Raw genomic sequence first — 19197 nt, forward strand, 5'->3', positions numbered from 1 at the left:
CCACACACCACAATAAAACACAATGTTATGGCAATTATTAATAAAAAAACAACAACAGCCTCAGGAGAAAAGTCACAGCTCCTCTAAAAGAAAAAAAAAAAACAGAATGTTGTGTTACCTTTGTACCTGCATCCTCCCTGTTGGTCTCAGTCAGTCCATCCGCCCCTATTGGCTTCAACACACCCTGTGGTGTCATACGCTCCTTTGACTCATCTCTTTGTTTGGTGCGCGTTGTGTATTCACCAAGGAAAGGGAATTATAATTTTCAGGGCGGTGACGGTAACTTTTAATACTTTCTAACTCCTGCAAGTTCACATCAGAACAGGTGGCATCAGAGAGAGGAGAACATCCGCAGTCACTTCAGCTTCAGTTGTAATGGTAAGTCCAAGCCTATCCACTGATCATTCCTCATGCTGTTGGGATCAGAGCGTAGAATTAATGCCGCTTTAATTAATTTCAAAGCCCTTGTCGCATCTCGTTGGGCTTTTTATCTGCTGTGTGTGAAGTTGTTTATCGCTCCAGCTGATAAACATGCAGAGACAATGAAGGTGAAGTCAGCGTGAACTGATTTGGAAGGAGTGTGAGGAAACAAGTGAATGGCAATTTGTCATTTGATAAATGGAGGAAAGAGGTTGTGTTTCTATAGAGCTCTATCTGCATCCGCTTCACTGTAAACCTATTCACTTTGATGTGCTTTGGGGGAAATGAAATCTTCAGATATCCTCGAGGGAAATGACTTTGCTGAGTGAATGACCTTTTTTTTTCAGATGCATTTAAACAAAGGGAGGCTGACAGGAACTCAGGAAACAAAGCAATTACAGCTGAGATGTTTATTTGCACCTTCATCCAGTTAGACAGAAATGCTTATGGCGTTTATTCTGTGACATGTATGTGAACAGGTAGCTGCTGCAGGTAGACATGTGGCAGGTAACATGTTCTACTCCCACCCTGTACGGCGCTTTTGTGTTGGATACAGTGACTCACAGTTGCTAAGCTCAAATAAAACAAACCAGATAAAAGTTAGGTGTGGCTCCAACGTAATAACAGAGTGCGACTGTGCCACACCTTGTAACAGTCCTGCATTCATTCTTACCGTCATTTGCGAGACTGAACCTAATATCTTGCCAATTTGTGAGAACACCTCCATCAAAGCTCCACCGAGTGAGCAAAGATCGTCTTTGTTGCATGATTAGATTATGAAAGCAATATAATGGAGCAATAGGAGCAACTGTAAACAGCGGGGGAGAAGTTGGCTTACAGTGTGTTGCAAAATCTACAGAAAATTAACCACAAAAGAAACCACACAAACATACTTTGATCGCATTATATGGCAAACACAGTATCTCTGACATGATCTGTTGCGTACATCAGCTCACAAACCACAGACTTCCACTCAAAGGCATTCACATTGAAACAGTGCTTCCTTATCAGAAAGAGAAAACACACAAGATACTTCCAATTTCTCTTGTCCATGATGTTTAACGCAGGAGTTACTATAAAACAGAAGAGAGAAAATGACACATGGTTCAGCTGAAAAGTGACACATTCAAGAAATTCCTCAGCAATTACCCAGCATTCAGATTACTGAAGTGAAAATAGCAACACAGCAGTTTCAAAGCACCACATCGCAAGGGAAAGTACCCTGGAATTTGTGTTGGACTGCTAGTTATTAGTATCTATGCATCTGTTTTCTTGTGTTTATCCGGAGTCGGGTCACAGAGGTAACAGGTGAAGCAGGTCATTCCAGGCGTCCCTCTGCCCAGCAACACTCTGCAGTACTTCCAAAGTCGTTCCCTTTCATTAGTATATCATTGGATTACTTGCTTACTGGTTCCACACTGTGCTTGTAACCGTCTACGTGTGTAAACTTCTGATCGACAAAGAACCAGTTGTCATCTAAATGTGAAAATACAGTATGAAATGAAGTGTTCATTTGCAAAAACAGATAACTCCATTTTTGTAGATTTGTTTTTAGAAAACGTATGTTTCTGTTGTTGTTTGATTGAGATAATATCAATCAAACTGAAGTTGAGTGGATTTGACTCAGCAGAAATGACATCACCAAAATAGAGACAACTTAAGTTTGATTGATATTGTCTCAGGTAGACGATGGGAAAGTGGGTTTATCTGTTTAAAGTGGAGTTATCTGTTTTTGCAAATGAACTCTTCAAATGGAATTGTCAGGAACGTTAGGAAGGCCAGCAGTTTAGAAATGTAGATACTTGCACTGCTTTGGTAAAATGTATTGGTTACAGTCAGATACTGTTTTTAACTGTTCAAATGAAATACAGGTTTGCAAAAAGTGGAAACAAGTTTGTAAAGTTATAGCAGCGGTGGAAGAACAACAGCTTAAGTGCTGTCCTCGAAGTACTTGGAGTGTACTTGCCTATTTCCATTTTATGCTGCTTTATGCTTCCACTTTATGACATTTCAAAGGGAAACACCCGTCTGTATTGTGACTGATTTAGTGACTGTTATCTTTACGACCTTACACATTATGTAATATAACAAGCTTTAAAAATACAGCACACTGCTAAAAATGAAGTTTCCAACTTTCTGGCTTCTTACAAAAAGTTTTTATTTATATATTTTACATATCTATGAGTTGTTAACAGCTCCAACATGTAGGGGTTTTTCTCTCTAAACTTCTCACATGGTTTCATTTCACTTCCAGTCATGGAATATCTCCCCAAACAAATCTGAGATTACAGAAAAAAGTCCAAAAACTGAAAACAGTTTTGTGGCTCAAAGAAACTTCTTCTTTCTTTTCTCATTATTCCTCTCTGCTTTAGATGCATCTGCTGTCACTGGACATCAGGGGTGTCCAATCCTGGTCCTGGAGGGCCACAGTCCCTCTTCCAACACACCTGATTCAAATGATCAGGATCGTGGTCAGGCTTCTGCAGAGCTTGATGATGAGCTGATCATTTGAATCAGGTGTGTTGGAAGAGAAAAACATCTAAAACATGCAGGACTGTGGGCCTCGAAGACCAGGATTGGACACCCCTGGTGTATATGAAACTGAACCAACAGTGTTTGTAAGAGGCTCCACCTGAAGCGACCTGCTGCTGACACCCTGATGCGTCACTGTTAATAATCTCATGATGTCATTTATAATCATGCATCAGCCACATGGACCAGACCTTTACTTTAAGACTTTAACTACGGACTGCTACTCATACGTATGTACTTTTAAGTTGGCCTTTCATGGAGCACTTTCACTTGTAATGGAGTATTTGACTACATTTGCGCTTTCAGTCAAGTATGTTTTCCACTAGTGCGTTAAAAACACTTTTAAAAAAAAAGAGAGAGAGAAAAAAACACGCTTGTTTCTCACGATTAGTCCATTTCAGCTCTTTTCCAGGGAATTTGGCTCCAAGCATTTTGAAACCAGTTGGACCAAACTTTTAATTTCTGTTTGACAGTTTAAAAAAAAAAAAAAAGGAAAAGCTGATGTGAATCCTCGATGAGCAGCAGAGCCGTGATGTTATCTCAAAGTTCGAGGGGGGAATTGCTCACCTGTGAGTCAGGTAGTCTGCTGTGGGCTCTGGGAGGCTCCACCTCCTTCGGATGTGCAGCTCTCGCTCTGTTTTGTCGGTGCGTCTCGCTCCCTCTCCACACTGTGCCGAGCTGCCACGACGCAGAGCGCAGACCGGAGGACTGACCGACACACGGCCTTGACCGGGTCTCTCCTACAAAGTTTTCTCACCATGAGTGTCGTGGCTTCAGAGAGCGTGTTTTTGTCTGCTTTACAGCCCAACACTTCGGTCACCACCTACGCCCTCCCGTCGGACAACCAGCTCGGGAATGGAGGCTTCGTGTCGGACGAAGTGGCGAGAGCGCGGCGCGTCCAGCAGCAGGTCCAGCTGAGGATGGCGGAGAAGTCCACACTTCCGCGTCAGAATGGGTCCTCCACGCAATACGCCATGTCAGGTAAACATCAACAAAGCTTCTCAGCTCACTGTCACGGTGCTTGGCTGCTCTGCTCTGTGTGTTCCAAGGAGATGTTGTAAGAGCTGGTTCGGGTTCATTGCGGGCAAGTGGAGGAATTTTAAGTAGAGCTCTCCACACAGATAGAGTCCAGGCACAGGTGCTGCCATTATTGTCTGTCAATAGCTGCTCACTGACTGAGCTCTAACAGGGAGAAAGAGTTTTGCTGGTCTGTTGGCTCCACACAACTGTAGAAAAACACGAATTTCTCAGAGATTGGGTCACTTTTCTTACGTCAGTGAGGGTCTGCAGCTCTACAGGACATCCCAAGTGGGTGGGGGGCTTTGTGCGCCTGCTTATCCCCGCACGGAAATCCTGTGGGCTTGTTTTCTGGTCAGCTCATTGGGGGGATTTTTCTTTTTGCCCTGACCTGAGCTGAGCTCAAGCAGCAACAATCTTGCACTCTGTCATGAGAGACAGTTAATGTGTAACAGGCAGAAACAAGCACTGCCTTCATGACCTCCCCTGATAGCAGGCTGAGGTGAAAGCCTCCCTCTGTGGGATTGGGTTTCAGGTCAGCTTAAAGAGAGGAGGGTTCACCAGATAGCTCTGGAGATGACAGTGTTGTGAGAACCAGCTGTCGTGTTTGTCTGCTCAAAGACGTCACATTATTAAAAGTTTGTCTGACTGGATCCTGTGGGGAGGCGGACAAAAAGTCAGTGAGGTTGTTGCGTAAGCGGTGGTAAGACACCCACAGGGGGAATGAAAGGTTTCCTGGAGAGTTTGGAATTAGTTACATCACATTTGATACAGCTGAATGAGCGTGGAGCTACACCGGCGCGTCCCGTTGTTGTTTCTGAAATCCTGCTGACTGAAACTTGCGCATCTACTTGTTGCTGCTTGATGTGTGAAGACATTCCTTCACGTCCCATAATTCACTGTGCTCAGCCAAACTGCGGGGAGCGGGCCGAGCAGCTCGACGCCGGGTCGCTGTTTATCTGACCTCTAAATTCTGTGTTGTGTGGAAGTGGCAGAAGAAGACGAGTTTTTTTTTTTTTTTCCCCCCTCACTCTTCTAGTTTTAGCATTTCCCAGAGGCGCCAACAATACCTGCCTAAACAAGCATAGTGTTCGTGCCACTTTGAAAGGCTGGAATTCTCAGGGACATACAACACGTCTGTTAAATAGGCTGCTGCCTGTTTTTACTACCATCATCATTGTCAAACACTGTAGTCTAGTGTCCCAGCCCATCCCTCGCCCTGGGCTGTGCCTGTGGGAGAGTATATATATCCATAAAATGCAACTTCATATCTGTTATCTTCTGAAAACCTGCACATGGGAAGAGTTTCTTACAAAGCAACAGGGAATGCTGCTGTTTCGGTGGTTTCTGGCTTCAGAGAATTGCAATATGACTGCATAAGTGTTCGCACATGAGGAAAACACCCAGAGGAATCTGCGAGGAATGTTTCCTCCTCTGCATCTAAAAGCTGCTGCAGCTGTGCACTTCTGACAATAACTGAACGGTGCTCATAGGTGGACAAGTCTGAGCGGGAAAAAGAATATTTATGAGGTGTGCGAGTCCTGGCTGCGTGATCAAAGTTACCTTTTCAATAGACAACAGAGAGAAGCAGGGGAAAAAAAGAGTTTGAAGGAGTTTTCAGGGTGTGTTTGTGTGTGTTAGAAACGCTGGCAGGTGTGTTGGGCGTTGGCTGGGTTGGGCAGGGGTCAGGCCAGAAGACGTGTCAATCATTTTTCCCTGCTACCAGCTGGTTCGATGTCGGGGAGCTCAACACACATGACGCGTGAAGCAAATTCAAACCTCCTCTCTGAGCACATGGGAAGAGTAAAACCTACAACTGCTCAGGCTCGTCTTGAACGCACATGTACAGCAGACTCATACACAAGCCTGGCTACAAACATGCACACACACACACACACACACACACACACACACACACACACACACATGCTTGTCTTTGTTTTTCTTAGAAGCGTCTCCTCTGATTATTTAGTTATTTTACTTGGCACCTTTAGCTGCAGTCTGACATCATGAAGTGTTTGGGTTCCCTCGAGGCAGGGAAGGTTTTAAACTAGATTTAATATTGATGATTGGCTTGAGCTGCGGTTCATATTCCCCAGAGGATGAACCCTGTTGTCATTTAGTGGCTTCCTGACTTCCTGACCACATGGATGTGGACATTTTCTGGTTTTCAGTCATATGTTTTAGTAACTATTTAACCCTCTGAACTGCAAAACTTGACCTGCAGGTATGAAAGGCATGTTGTTCTTGTTTTTATTCTTTTTTTTAAACTGCTAAAATGACATAATTTATCAGAGCCAGGTCTATTAAACAGGAAGGATCAGCAGAGTTTATATTTTCTGATGGCGTGGGAAGTGTCACGTGTGATTTGAGGTTCCACCAGCAAATTTAACATCATTAATATCACTTTATTCTGCATGTCTCATTCAAAAATTCCTCAAAAATAAATGGTTTATTCTAACCACATTCTGTAAAAAACAAACAATTCTGCACTACTGGGCACAACCATGAAGCTATTAGTGACTCAGCTATGATCAACAGTCATGTGGCAAAAATTCGGGGACTTTTCAGTTGTACTGCAGGCTGTGTTCACAGCCACCATTTTTTTCTCATATTGCTAGCACCTGTTGAGAAAATTTTGCACATTTTGGGTTCAGGTTTTAAAAATGTGTGTAAAATAAATAGAGAAATTCTATGATTCTACAACTTTCAGGATCTGTGGCGTTCTAATTGTCTTACTGCACAGAAGATAATTTTGACTGCTCTCCACTTCTAGTCATGGTTGTGTTTCCATAGGAGTTGCAGAACTTTATATTGCAGTGAAAAATGAGGCCACAGTGAGTAGAAATGTGATAGTAACCCAAAACGCCCAGGAAATGCTTAAGGTTCAGAGCGTTGATGGATCCCCATCCACGGCCACCAGGAGGTCAGCATGCAAGTCCAAATACTTGCAAAACCAGTCACACAAACAAAAACCTCAGCTGTACTTTCTATTTCAGCATGCGATACTAGTTAAATAAATAACAGGGTGCAAAATAATTTCCTAATTCACTGGCATACGATGAGAAATGACACAAACATAATTACAGCCACAGCAGATGCAGTATAATTAACATGCAGTTCTCACTGACACAGTCCTTGGGTTGATGCAGATATTTAGGTCAACAAACTGTTGTGCAAGCATCCTACATAGTGAACATTTTAGTACATGTTTGCTATCACAGCCGCCGCTCGCCTGTCAGGTCACTTCTAATCTAGAACGAGAGGGAAACATTCACACGCTCCCCATGCTGAGGGAAACAACTGAATGTCTTTGTGTGTCCGATATAAAATGCTCTCCGAGTGACGGTAACCGGAGACATCAGGCCCGCTGAGCGATTCGATCCTCCTGTTTCAGACTCTGCTTGTAATCAAACATTCAGTCTTCAGTGCAACAGGACACCTGCTTTTCAAACTGCAACGCTGTTCACGCGAATCATTGTTATAAATTTAAGAGGCATGACTCCTTATTGTGGACGCCATGCTGTGATTAGATCTACCGTCACGCATTAGAAATGTTCTTTATGGTTTTACCGACCGTTTTTTGATGTTAAGTATTTAAATTAACTTATTTAAGTAATAATATGTTGACTGCTAACATTTATTGATTGTGTTTAATAAGATTGTGAAAGCAGAGGGTGTCAAATTTTCATTGTTTCCATGATTGTATTGTAACACCACCAACCTTCAGGGTGGAGTTGATGCTGTTTTATTTATGTATGAAGCAGAGCTCAGTTCACACCAGTAGCATTAACATGTATAAAGACTTAAAGTTATTCTATTAGTCAAGAATAACCAGTTTATCCATTGTTCTACTTCTGCGCAAAATCAAAAAGACATTAATCAAAGAAATTTCAAATGGGAAGAACATTTGTTTGGGTGGGGGATCAGTGTGACCTCAGAAAATGAAGGAAGCTGTATTCGTCACTTTTTCCATTCACACTTGACCTCTTACTAAAGCAGGAACACAGTCAGCAGCGTCGGAGTCAGGCTGCTTTTAGATTGACTCCCTTGCTTCCAAGAAATGTGAAAGTGAAAATATTTTTTGCATAAAGATGCATAATGATAACAGCATTATCATCCGTTTCAGCCGATACAGATTTTAAAATGAAAGATCAGCATTTCCCAGAATGAACAGTAGCAGACAGATAAAGTCTGTCTGGTTCAAAGTTTACAGTTTTGTTTGATGTTACATAAAAATAAATATGACATTTTCGGCATTAGAGCTGCAGTGATAATTGAATAATCAATTACCTGTCAACCATTAAATGAATGGGCAACAATTTTGACAACTAATTTGTTTTTGGAAAAGACTCTGATTCAAGCTTCATTCTTGAGAATATTTTTTAGTTTCTTTCCTTCTCTGTGACACTAAACTGAATATCTTTGGGTTGTGGACAAAACCACTCATTTGAGGGTGTCATCTTGGTCATCCATTCCCAACACTTCTGACTCCAAAAGAATTCAAACACAATGCAATGAGTTTTCAGTTCTCTTTCCCTGCCTGCGTTTGACAGTGTTGCTAGAGCTTACAGATACATTCTACAATGAGATTTTTAGTCATAAACCCCCTCCTCTTACAGTTTTATCACATATGAATGTGATATTTTATGTAGTCATCACGTTTCTTACTGACATTTGATCGATTAAATGATGTTTTGTTTCTGTATTTCAGAGTATGGTGGTACGTCGACCACGAAATACAACACCTTTACCCCAAATTACACCTCTAAATCCCAATTCATGTACACTGGCTCCAAAACCATGGTGAGTACAGCAGCATTTTCCCACAATTTCAGTGTGTATTCACACAGATAGTAGCTATTATTAAACTGGTCATCTAATGTGTCATTCAGGTTGATGTTCTAATTAAAACCTCTGTTGGTGGGTCACGTAGAACACAGCATGTGTGGTATTTCACAGTAGGCTGTGATGAGATCAGCTCTGAGTTTTCAAGTCCACCCTCTAGATTCCTCTATTTTAGTGTTTCAGTAGAAAGACCCTGGCTGTGTGCCACTGATGTTTGAACTGTAAGAGTAAGAGAGGCCTGAAGACACATTTTAGACTTCTAAATGCTCTCAGTTTAATGAATAATGAAATTACTGTGACAGAAAGTACTGAAGACAAGACCTCTCTTTCCATAGTCAGATTCCTCAGCACAAATTTAGAAACAATCCAGTGATTCATAACAAATACACCCACACAAAAACTTCACTAGAACATATTGAGTAACTTTGCTTACACATCTGACCGTAACAGTTACTCCTCTTTATTATCAGACTCCACGTGTTTCCCAGAGATCAGGCTTCAGCGCCCAGTCTGCTGGCGCAGAGCTGGCCCAGTATCCCAGGATGAGCATGGGGGGTGCCGTGGCCAGTGGTGGTGGCGGCGGTGGCTTTTATCAAGAGGACATACATATGGGCAACTACCAAGGGAGCATGAGAACGCAGAGCCGAATGGAACCAGAAACCTTCTCTGTGCATTCAATGCGACAGCAGACAGCGCAGGTGAACCCTTGGATAGTCGATGGCAGTGATGCTGCCAGCATGGTCTCCGACCGGGACGCCGGCTTCAGCCGCCAGTATGCTCACAGCGTCGCCAACGGCTACAGCACCCAGGTGAGGCAAGGAAACACCATGACCTTTCAGTCACCTATGCGCCGATCTCTGAGCGGCACTCTTTCCCGTGGTGGAGGCATGCCAATGGGAGGCATGGAGGTCGTCCAGCAACAGTCCTTCAAAGGCCCGGCCCACCGCACCATCAACAGGATTACAAACCGAAACCGGATGAGCATGGGCTCCATGTCTGGGACCATGCAGACGCCGCAGATGTCCTCCAGTGGGAGCACCTATGGAGGAGACAGAGGGTTCATTGTGTCCTCCGGCTCCCAGGGGAACCTACTAATGCAGCGCCCTGGCACCCTGTCCCGGGCCATGTCAATCAAAAGCATGCACAGTGTTGGTAGGGGCATGGACATCTATGACGGGCAGATGGAGATGGGAGCCAGCATGGGCAACCTTAGCGGGTGAGAAGCTCTCAGAGTTATTTCTGCTCACATTGACGTAAACAGTGTTTTCTTCAATTGGATGTAATCACACAGTACTGACAGAAGTTCATTGTGATGTTAGACGTTCATGCAAATCAGTGATCGCTATAATGACTGCCTTCACATTTGGCTGGTTAGACTTCATCGGCCTCAACAGCCAACCTGAGAACACGTTGATGTTGACTGAGAAGATTAGTCTGGTCAGATACTTTATTGTTTTTATTGTCAACAAATCCCTGGACAAAAAAACAACACAGAATAATCCTACTGACAACGATTGTTTGTGTAGTCAAAGCCTGCTGTTTGGTAGCTTCATCCTCAGATGTCTTAAAACTACTAAAGACGCATCAGTGACGTCATGATCGACATGGACACTTTAGTTTATTTAGAGTCAGTTCCATGTTCACTGTTCCACTGCTGCAAATCCTCACTAGAAAACCAAATATGTATTAATCCACAGCTGAAAATAGTCCACTAGAAATCCTGTGTTTACTTCACTTTAAGCAGTGTTCCCTAAAAATGACAATGCCCAGCTGCTTTAGAAAAAGATTTAGCTGTTTTGAACAGATGGGTTTTTGGCTGAGAGCTGTGGAAGTAGGAGAGAAATTGGGAAATATTAAAAGACAGACTAATGTATTGTTTGGATGGGTTTTTTGTGGGAATTGTCAACAGTGTAGAATGATACTAGCTTCAGTCTTTCATTAGATTACAGACTCAGTGAAGTCGAACCACTCCGGTGATTCAGTTGTGTATTTTTTTTCTTGCACGTCACTGGCATTTTCGTGATGATGGTAAACCTATATGATGGTGTCACAACTTTCATGAGTCAGGAGGTTTTCTTGAGAGGGTTGTGCGACGTGAGCAGTGCATTTCCCAAGAGCTGTGGATTGGGAGGTGACTCCATAGTGGCAGGACTGGTTTAGGGTGTGGCAGCTCAGTTTCAGGCCTCGCATTTCACACATCCCACAGCGTGCGGTTAGGCGAGCGGATCTGCAGAGCACTGTGTGATTTGGAAGAAATTCAACACGCTGAATTTTACGCATAAGCAACAAATCATCTGTGATTATGATTGCTGCGGCTGCTGTGTTATTGTTCATTCCATCATCCAAATAGACATATTTTTGTGCTACCAAACACAACGACAGCGTGAATAAATGTTGGAGATTCTTTTGGTTGAATTTGTTCATTTGCTCCCTCGACAGGATCAACTCCTTGGACATGGCCACGGCAGTGCAAAACCTGAGAGAGCTCGACCCTGACCTGCAGGTCCTGGGTGCCGCCTACATTCAGCATCAGTGCTACAATGACAGCGAGGCCAAAGAAGAGGTACTTTGCACAGATTAAACTTGTGGTTGGAATTCCTCTGGTTCTGTCCTCCCTGCAGTCCCTAATTTAGGGAGTCGGTCATTAAAATAGTTTTCTCTAAAGTGTAGGCGTCCATTGATGGATGTTTCTCCACTTCTGGTGACATTAAATTGGCTCCAACTTTGCTTCTGTTCTGCTGTGTTCCAGCTGTTTGCTTAATTTTTATCATCACTGAATCTGGACTCTGCCCTTTTTGTATGTTGAAAGGTGTATATATAGCAGGTGGCTTAAAATCTCATGTGAGACACCGTTGAAGTTGTTTGTTTTCTTTGGCTAAGTGCTTTTAGCTTAGCTAACATTTTTAGTTTTAAGAATCCAGTATCTTGTGAACTGGTTTCATGAGTTTTAATTTTTTTTTGCAGTTCCAAAAACTGCAGTTCCTTGAATGTCCATTTGAGGCTGGCTCAAAAAGCAAATCAGTCCCCATAGACCCCCTTGTAAAAACGCCCAACTTCACAGCAGAAATAAACATGTTTACACCCTGTTACTAAAACTGTTTAGGCTCTATAATATATTTGTTGCTCATGGCAACAAATTGAGTAGTGAGTTTTATCTAACTCCCCTGTTTAGATACTGTTAAGGGTTGATGTTATGCATAATTAAGGGTGTGGCCGGTTTGAGTAATAGTTGGGTGCCATCACGGGACAGTCCATGGCTCAGAGACATTTGCATTTGCCGCCTCCGGTCCACCCACACTCCACCTCTTTGCTCATTTTTATATTAGCTAGGAATTATCCTGACAGTAAACCAAGAACTTGCTGCTGCCCATGTAGTACACACACTCACCAGCTCATCAGCCAACTGGTCACACCATTAGCTTTCTTTTTTTTCTTTCTGTCTTAATGAGTATTAGATGAAAGAATTGATACCACTCATGTTAATATAGTAAATGTGAAGCTGCAGTTAGCTAGCTTAGCTTAGCATAGCATAGAGACCATAAACAAGATGAGGCTGCTAATGGTTTCACCTGAAGGTGACAAATTCATCCCCAACATATTCATTAATGAGAGACAAATTTAATCGTCTTCATCTAACACAAAGCAAATCAAGATCTAGTGCTACCAAAAATGTTAAATTTCTCTTTTAATGACCATATGCCAGAATTTGATCCTAGTAGAGGTATAGAAACATCCAGCCAGAGGACAGTGAGATGAAACAAAAACTTTATAATAAACCAAAACACTTCTCTTCTTCCCTAGGTGCGTCGCCTGAATGGAATCGGCGACCTGGTGAAGCTGTTCAACAGCGACAACCAGGAGGTGCGGAGGTATGTCACCGGTGCTACACGCAACCTCATCTACGAGAACAAAGAAAACAAGACGGCCCTCATCGAAGAGGGCGGCATCACAGAGCTGGTTAGGGCGCTCAGCGAGCCGGATGATGAGCTCCACAAAAACATCACAGGTAGGAAAATTCCGGTCTCCGCCAATAAAATGAAAATTGTGACGTAACGAGCAGAGCAAATCTCCTGTTTTGGAGTTTCGCCACGGGAAGAAAATGATGGTTTTATTTTGATGTAACGTGATCTTGACGGTTTCCTTTAATATTCTTTGAGCCTTTGAAATTGATATCATTCAAACTGACAGGAGGACGGAGGAGATTTGCAAGGAATGCAGTGTGGCCTAGAAAGTAGGAGGAGGAGCTGGTGTTGTGTCTATATGTCCATGTGTGTACAGGGGTATCAGTAAGTGCGTAGGAGTTGTCTGGGCCTGTGGACTAGCAGTATATCTGCCCCTCCCTTTTAAGAGAGAAGGCCATGTCAGTTTTTCCTTTGAGCCGTTAGACATTGATTTATATCTGCTGTAGGAGACTAATGCCTGTGTCACATGTTCAGTAAGAAGCTTAAGGAAAGTGATAAATTAACTGTGAACTGTGCCTGTTCACCTTTTATCTGGGTAGTCGGCCAAAATGTGACACGGAGGTCCCAGGTTTTTAAAGGGATTTACGTGTGCAAGCTTTTTACTGTCATTCTTTTTTTTAACTCATGCAGGACAATGTAACCCTGAAAGAAAATGCACACCTTTTTAAACGTCAGTGAAAATGTCCTGACATCAAGTCTGAAAGATGAAACAACAAAGAAGCTACAGTCACTTTTTGCTGCTGTGTTTCAGGTATCCTGTGGAATCTTTCATCCAAAGACAACCTGAAGGAGAAACTGGCCAGGGAGGCACTTCCTGAGCTTACTGATAAGATCCTCGTCCCCCTGTCCGGCAGAGAGTTGGACGATATGGAGAAGATTGTTGACGAAGAGTCCAAGAATAACTCGCAGTCCCCCTCTCAGGCAGAAATCTTCTGTAACACCACAGGGTGCCTCAGGTACATCTCACTCATCCGTGTCTTATCTCTGAAGGTGCAGCATGACTCCTTGATTAAAACATTTTTCTTTCTGGTTCAGCGCTGCCTCAATTTTCTTTCCCATGACTGCATTTGCATTTGTTGCGCGTGTTCCTGCAGTGCACTCAAACTTATGCGTCAGCTGCCAGCTTACTTGGAGTTTTACCACACCCATCACTTTTTTTTCTGCTGATAGCAAATAACCTGCATCACTCCCTGCCCCCAGTTACCTTGGCTCTACTCTATTTATGTGCACCCTGCGTGACTCTTATCTCAAAGTAATTACCATTTGGAGAATATTCGTTATGTTTGGTAGTTTTTGAGCTTTAAGGGTGTACGGCTGCAGGCCAGTGCCAGGAATAGGAACGATCTCTATGTGTGCACCATCTGGCCAAATTAAAGACATGCTTGAATTTGACCTGAAGTAGCTCTCTGACCTCTCACTTGCTCTGTGTGTGTTCAGGAATCTGAGCTCTGTGAGCGACAAGACCCGTCACATGATGAGAGAAAAAACAGGGCTGGTGAGCTCCTTGGTCAACTACATCAGGGCCTCCCTCGAAAAGAACAAGGCAGAAGACAAGGTGAGCTCAGCGCTGAATTGAAGCCGCTCTTCCTGTTTAGTTCAGGTCTTGTTCTATTTTTGTATTCATCTGTTTGTGCGTGTGTCTCAGGGGGTGGAGAATGCAATGTGTGTCTTGAGGAACCTCTCCTACCAGCTCTACAATGAACTTCCTCCATCCGTTGCATTACGCCTGGATGGAAACAGCAGAGCCGACGGCACAAAGAAGGGTGACAGCGTGGGCTGCTTCCCGTCTCGGAGCAGAAACGCCAAAAATGTACGCACACGTGACATAAACCACATCAACCAGTGCTTTGTGTGCATTGACCAGAATGTCCCTTTTACCTGTCTAACACATCTTCCTTTGACTGATTGAAACAGAGCCAGACCCACTTCACTTTCTCTGAAGTTGCTCGGCAGCCAAAGGGCATGGAGTGGCTGTGGCACCCTCAGATTGTGGGAATATACAAGCAAGTGCTGCAAACATGCGAGACTAAACACGTGACCCGCGAGGCGGCGGCTGGAGCTCTGCAGAACATCACAGCTGGAGACAAGAGGGTAAGCTGCTCATTCATCGGGCCTCATTCAAATGAAATGGCTTTAGTTTGTCTCTTATTTAAATTGTCCGTCTCTTTTGCTCTCCTGCAGTGGGCTTCAGCGCTGAGCTGGGTGGCTCTGGAGCAGGAACGGATACTGCCGGTGGTGCTTGACCTCCTAAAGACCAAAAATGATCTGGAGCTGCGCTCTCTCACGGGCTTCCTCCGAAATCTGTCCCGCCACGCCAGCAATAAGGATGAAATGGGTCAGTCGTCAGTGTTTTTCCTTCTGTTATGTATGAATAATACGATACGTCTTAGTCACTAAGATAATTAAGAGCGGCTTTAAGTTTTTTGCAGAACATTTCTTGTTAGTGCGACGACACTTTTCTCACTTCTCACCAGGTCTGATTTGCCTGATTGCAGTGTGTTCAGTTCCTTCACTTTCTTTTATATAGAGGTCGTTATTAGTCATATTAATGTGTAACTGACCAGCAACTGAGCACCTAGTTCTGAAATTAACCACGACTCTATACATATGTTAACAGCACTGAATTTTAAGCAAACAGAAAAGGTTTTATCTGGTTTGAATTCCCCTCTCTGCAAATCCTTTTGTTGTTGTTGTTTTAACAATATCAGATGTCACAAATTGAATGATTTAAGTCAAATCAGAAGATCAGCTTGCCAAACTCCATTAAGTTAAATTTCTACTTTGAGATGTAAGATGAAATTCAAACTGGAACACTGCACATGTCAACAAAAAAATCCTTTAGTTCAATTTCATTCAGTTCAGATCAGTTTAATGTATTTATATAGCACCAATTTGCAAGCCAACTTCACATAGTAAAGTCACGAGCGCCACTGAATGAGATCATTCAATTATATAATTATTACTATTATGAGTGTAACAGTCATAAACTCGGCTAATTAGAGAGTGAGCCTATTTAGGTTAGATTAGATCTGGCCTCTTGGAACCCATGTGAGAGAGAGCTTGGAAAGACAAACGAGAACAATACCACAAATCCTCTCATGTGAAACTTTGTGTGCTTTTGTGATCCCGTTACTAACAAGAATGATCTGATTGTAGAAAAAGATAAAACACACCGTAAATACCTATTGTTTTTATTTAGCCACAAAGATGGTGAACCAGCTGGTGGAGAAGTTGCCCGAAGACGGACACCAGAAGGATCCGTCCAGCGAGGTGGTGGTCAACATCTGTGGTGTTCTCAACAACCTGGTGACCGGCAGCTCTCTGGCCGCCAGAGACATCTGCTTCTTTGACGGCATCCCCAAACTGATTGGCATCAAGACCTCACATGAAAGCGGGTTTGTAACATTACAACTAATACTGTGCTAGCAACACGTGTTCTGATATGGTTTTAGACATTTCATGTTAAATGTTGCACAAAATATCGCATCCTGTCTTCTTACGCAAAGTCATTTGTATCAAGTGTTAACCTTGGATGAATTATTTTTCCAGTCCTGGGAAGGTGAAAGCAGCCAAAGCAGCAGCCACAGTTCTCACCAACATGTTCCATTACAAGAAACTGCAAAAACAGTACAAACAGGTAAGATAGTGCCGAAATAACTCACCACCTATCAGCTCTGATTATAAAGACGGAGGCAAAAAATGAACAACATATCAAAGAGAGTTTTGAAAATTGCTCGCCTTTAAAGTGGATCTTTGAGATTATGAGTACTTGCTGTTAATTTTAATATATAGACACAGTATCTGGCATAAAAACAGAAAAGTGTCTGGAGGCACAGCTGTAAACGAAGTGTACCAAACCGAAGGAACCTTTCCCATCAGCTCACAGGGTGGGACTTCCCATATCATTATTCTTCTTCAAAACCAGTTTCAGGTCCCAACATGCATGGCTGAATCACTCCAATATTTCAACTTGCCATTGTGCGGTGTAGAGTAGCTTTACAGTGCTTGAGCAGAGGGGAGCTGGTGTGCTCGAGCTGCAGCGAATAGAGGGAGAGAGAGAAATGTAGAGTTACATCTAAGCCATTTTAAAACTGGGAGGGATTATTTTTGTGGGAAAAAAATGCCATAAATATGTAACTTTTACACACAGAGATGAGTTTTTAAGAGTTTAATGAATGACCAGACTAACTTATATTGTATTATATGCATGTATGACTAATCTGGACTTCAGTTTGGTGTCACTCAAGGACATCTCTAATTAAGAGAGACTTGAAAGTATCCTCTTACACATTCTTCTCAGAAAACAACAGCTCATCATTTTCTCAAATTAAGGCGTCAGTACTTTTTTCTTTCAACTGCGTTTCTCTCATTCCTCACTCGCTGTCGTCACGTTGAAACAAATGGAAAAACACACCTGCCCATGTTAACTTTTGCCACTTCTTGTAACGACAGCGCCTTCGGTTAAGACGCTTTTAAAAAATCTCTTTTTAAATAGTCTCCTGTCAGTCTAAGCATGGCATCTGTCACACTAAAGTCAAAGTTCAGCGGAAAAGCTTTCCCGTCGCGGCGCCACACCCTCATTCTTACATCTGTGTGTGTCCGTGTACAAACAAAAAAAAAGTGAGAGCGACAGATACAATGTGTAAGTCTGTGTGAAAGACAGCGTGTCTCTGCATTTCCCTCGTCAGTTGGCTGGCACAGGTTCAAAAGTCATATGTCTCTGACTGTTCACACTGCCACTCTTTCGATACATGCACGCACACACACACACACACACACACGCTCATGCACACTCGCACCCAGTCAGGCAGGTCCAGGTCTTGGGCAGGACCGAGCAGCTTTACTGCCTTGTGCAGATTGCAACTTGCCACTCCCGAAGGTGTGGCGCCGAGCTTGTTTCCTAAAGAACAAGTGCAAACAGAACAAAAAATGTGCCAGTGTTTGTCCAGCAACACAGCGTCTTGCATAATATGTAAATATGCAAAAATTAAACATTTTTTAAAAACCATATCTTGTGTAATTCAAACGCTTTTTGTCCCGAGGTCGCTCCAGGTTGAAGTTTAACAACCTGAACAGTTTAGTTAATATCTGATTACTTAAATAAATCAAACACAGTACATTTCTCTGTGTCCCATGTCCACACAGTGTTCTAACACCGTCCTGTTTGTGTCTTTGTCTTACAGAAAGGGTTTTTGAAAGAGGACTTTATAGACCTTACAATCTAAAGCAAAGGTAATGTTTCACATGTTCACGGCCACATCAGTGAACACTCCTGAACTCCACCGCCACTCTGGGAGAAATCTTTCTACTCTTCAGAGATAACATCGGCTCAGTCTTTATCTACCATACTTTGTGATAAGAACATGAACATGCGTGTTGGAGGATCTAACTAATGGAAAAAGGATTTCTTGTGTTTTTAAAACTTGATGGACATCAGCACAGTGCAAGATTTGTGGATCCAGGACGATTAATGGACTCTTGATGGAAACGTGTGCACCTTAACCATTTACTCTCTTTGTTTGAACACTGTATGTCTGTTTAGTGTGTAATCAGGGATTTCTTTTCTGTCAGAGCAGCATGTATTTCCATGAAACGGCTGTTGAAACAGTTTTAACATTGTTAAAACATGTTGTACTCATGTGCCTTACCTTCTGTCATTTACCGGTTGAATGCAACACGTGGTACTAACAGGACTTTTTTTTGTAAATAGTGCCTTTTTCTTTTACACAAAAATTTGATAAAATGTTTTATATACTGCAGTGCTATGTTTTTGTAGTTTTCAGATAGATATCTGTTTATAAGAGTCAGAATTATAAGGTTGTTATATTTGAATGTAAACCAGAGATTTATAGAAATTTGGATGTAAATAAATTTGCTTTAGGGGATTATGATGCAGCCACACTTTTGTATTTACTAATGCGCTTTTTAAAATTGCAAAATCTCAGTTTTGTCATATCAAACGGCATCATTTGTAATCGCTTGGTTTGATTGTGTGTGTAAAACGCAGGGGTGAAATGACACTGTCCTAACTTTGTTGCAGAACAAATAAAAAAAAAACATTTTAGTATTTGGTCTTTTTGTGTTTATGATTTGCAAATTGCTAAGTTGAACACGTTTCAGAACTGGACCCGGTAAACAGCAGAGATTTATTTGTGTAATAAATTAGGCTTATTCTTAAAAAAAATAAAAATTCATGCTTTGAGACAATTACTGCTCTGTAGCACTAATAGTGACCTTGTGTTTTTCTGTGTGGGTATTTAAAGACACTGGCAGTTTTTTTTTTGTTTTGTTTTTGCCTTTATGTTGTATACAGGCAGATGTAAAATATTTTAAAGCTAATAAAGAGACACATTTGGAAATAAGATGTCATTTTGTTTCTTGCGTGTGCATTTTCTGTTGTAACAGACTGACACTAATG

General features: G+C 42.4%; 1 protein-coding gene across 2 annotated transcripts; it reads left to right on the plus strand.

Moving 5' to 3' along the window:
* The first annotated feature begins 157 nt into the window (after window positions 1–157).
* Window positions 158–19141, plus strand: pkp3a (plakophilin 3a). 2 transcript variants are annotated; one of them, XM_008289697.1, is made up of 14 exons: window positions 158–378; window positions 3756–3933; window positions 8684–8775; window positions 9288–10033; window positions 11257–11380; window positions 12619–12823; window positions 13531–13735; window positions 14217–14334; window positions 14425–14589; window positions 14694–14870; window positions 14961–15114; window positions 15979–16174; window positions 16329–16416; window positions 17963–19141. In XM_008289697.1, the coding sequence occupies exons 1-14, from the start codon at window positions 376–378 to the stop codon at window positions 18002–18004; spliced, it is 2493 nt and encodes an 830-aa protein (XP_008287919.1). In that variant the 5' UTR covers window positions 158–375; the 3' UTR covers window positions 18005–19141. The 2 variants fall into 2 exon arrangements, with proteins under 2 accessions (XP_008287919.1, XP_008287918.1); XM_008289696.1 differs by lacking the exon at window positions 158–378 and having other exon boundaries at window positions 3022–3933.
* The last annotated feature ends 56 nt before the right edge of the window (window positions 19142–19197 follow it).

The sequence above is a fragment of the Stegastes partitus genome, unplaced genomic scaffold, assembly GCF_000690725.1.
Source record: "Stegastes partitus isolate 25-593 unplaced genomic scaffold, Stegastes_partitus-1.0.2 Scaffold633, whole genome shotgun sequence".
In the NCBI taxonomy this organism is placed as follows: Eukaryota; Metazoa; Chordata; class Actinopteri; family Pomacentridae; genus Stegastes; species Stegastes partitus.